The sequence below is a fragment of the Cynoglossus semilaevis genome, chromosome W (genome assembly GCF_000523025.1).
Source record: "Cynoglossus semilaevis isolate Cse_v1.0 chromosome W, Cse_v1.0, whole genome shotgun sequence".
Taxonomy (NCBI): Eukaryota; Metazoa; Chordata; class Actinopteri; order Pleuronectiformes; family Cynoglossidae; genus Cynoglossus; species Cynoglossus semilaevis.
Window position 1 is genome coordinate 2,549,427 of NC_024327.1, and position 987 is coordinate 2,550,413.

General features: G+C 39.8%; 1 protein-coding gene across 1 annotated transcript in view; it reads right to left on the reverse strand.

Moving 5' to 3' along the window:
* Positions 1-987, reverse strand: part of LOC103396952 (mitochondrial-processing peptidase subunit alpha-like) — a 13,008-nt gene that overhangs the window by 2,868 nt on the left and 9,153 nt on the right. The window contains exons 4-5 of the mRNA XM_025052917.1: positions 163-255; positions 2-61 (exon numbers count right to left, since the gene is read on the reverse strand). Of these exons, the coding sequence (XP_024908685.1) occupies positions 2-61; positions 163-255 (153 nt within the window). The remainder of the gene's footprint in view (position 1; positions 62-162; positions 256-987) is intronic.

Genomic DNA, 987 nt, shown 5'->3' on the forward strand with positions numbered 1-987 from the left:
AAAAGGAGCCTCCTCCACCCATCATCATGTTCAGCACAGCGAAAGGGATGAAGTCGTCGTCCTGTCAAGAGAAAAAATATTTATTTAAAGAAAAAAAAAATGTTTAAAAACAGATTTCAGTATTACATATTCTCAACATCATGGAGCTTATCAAAGCCTTACCAGGAAGGAGCAGGTCTCCAGGCCGATCATGATGTGGGTGAGCTCAGGGATAGGGGTGGGGCCGAGGCTCACGTCTGACATGTCCTTCTCTGTCTGTCAGAATGAAAGATATATATTAGAATCCAAACTGGGTTATCAACTATAACTGACACACACACACCCACACACATATATATACAGTGGGTACAGAAAGTATTCAGACCCCTTTAAATTTGTCACTCTTTGTTTCATTGCAGCCATTTGCTAAAATTAAAAAAAGGTCATTTTATTTCTCATTAATGTACACTCAGCACCCCATCTTGACAGAAAAAAACAGAAATGTAGAAATTTTTGCAAATTTATTAAAAAAGAAAAACTGAAATATCACATGGTCATAAGCATTCAGACCCTTTGCTGTGACACTCATATTTAACTCACATGCTGTCCATTTCTTCTGATCCTCCTTGAAATGGTTCTACACCTTCATTGGAGTCCAGTTGTGTTTGATTACACTGATTGGACTTGATTAGGAAAGCCATATATCTATATCTATATCTATATGTCTATATAAGACCTTACAGCTCACTGTGCATGTCAGAGCAAATGAGGTCAATGGAACTGCCTGAAGAGCTGAGAGATAGAATTGTGGCAAGACACAGATCTGGCCAAGGTTACAAAAAATATCTGCTGCACTTAAGGTTCCTAAGAGCACAGTGGCCTCCATAATCCTTAAATGGAAGACGTTTGGGATGACCAGAACCCTTCCTAGACCTGGCCGTCCAGCCAAACTGAGCAATCATGAGAGAAGAGCCTTGGTGAGAGAGGTAAAGAAGAACCCAAAGATCA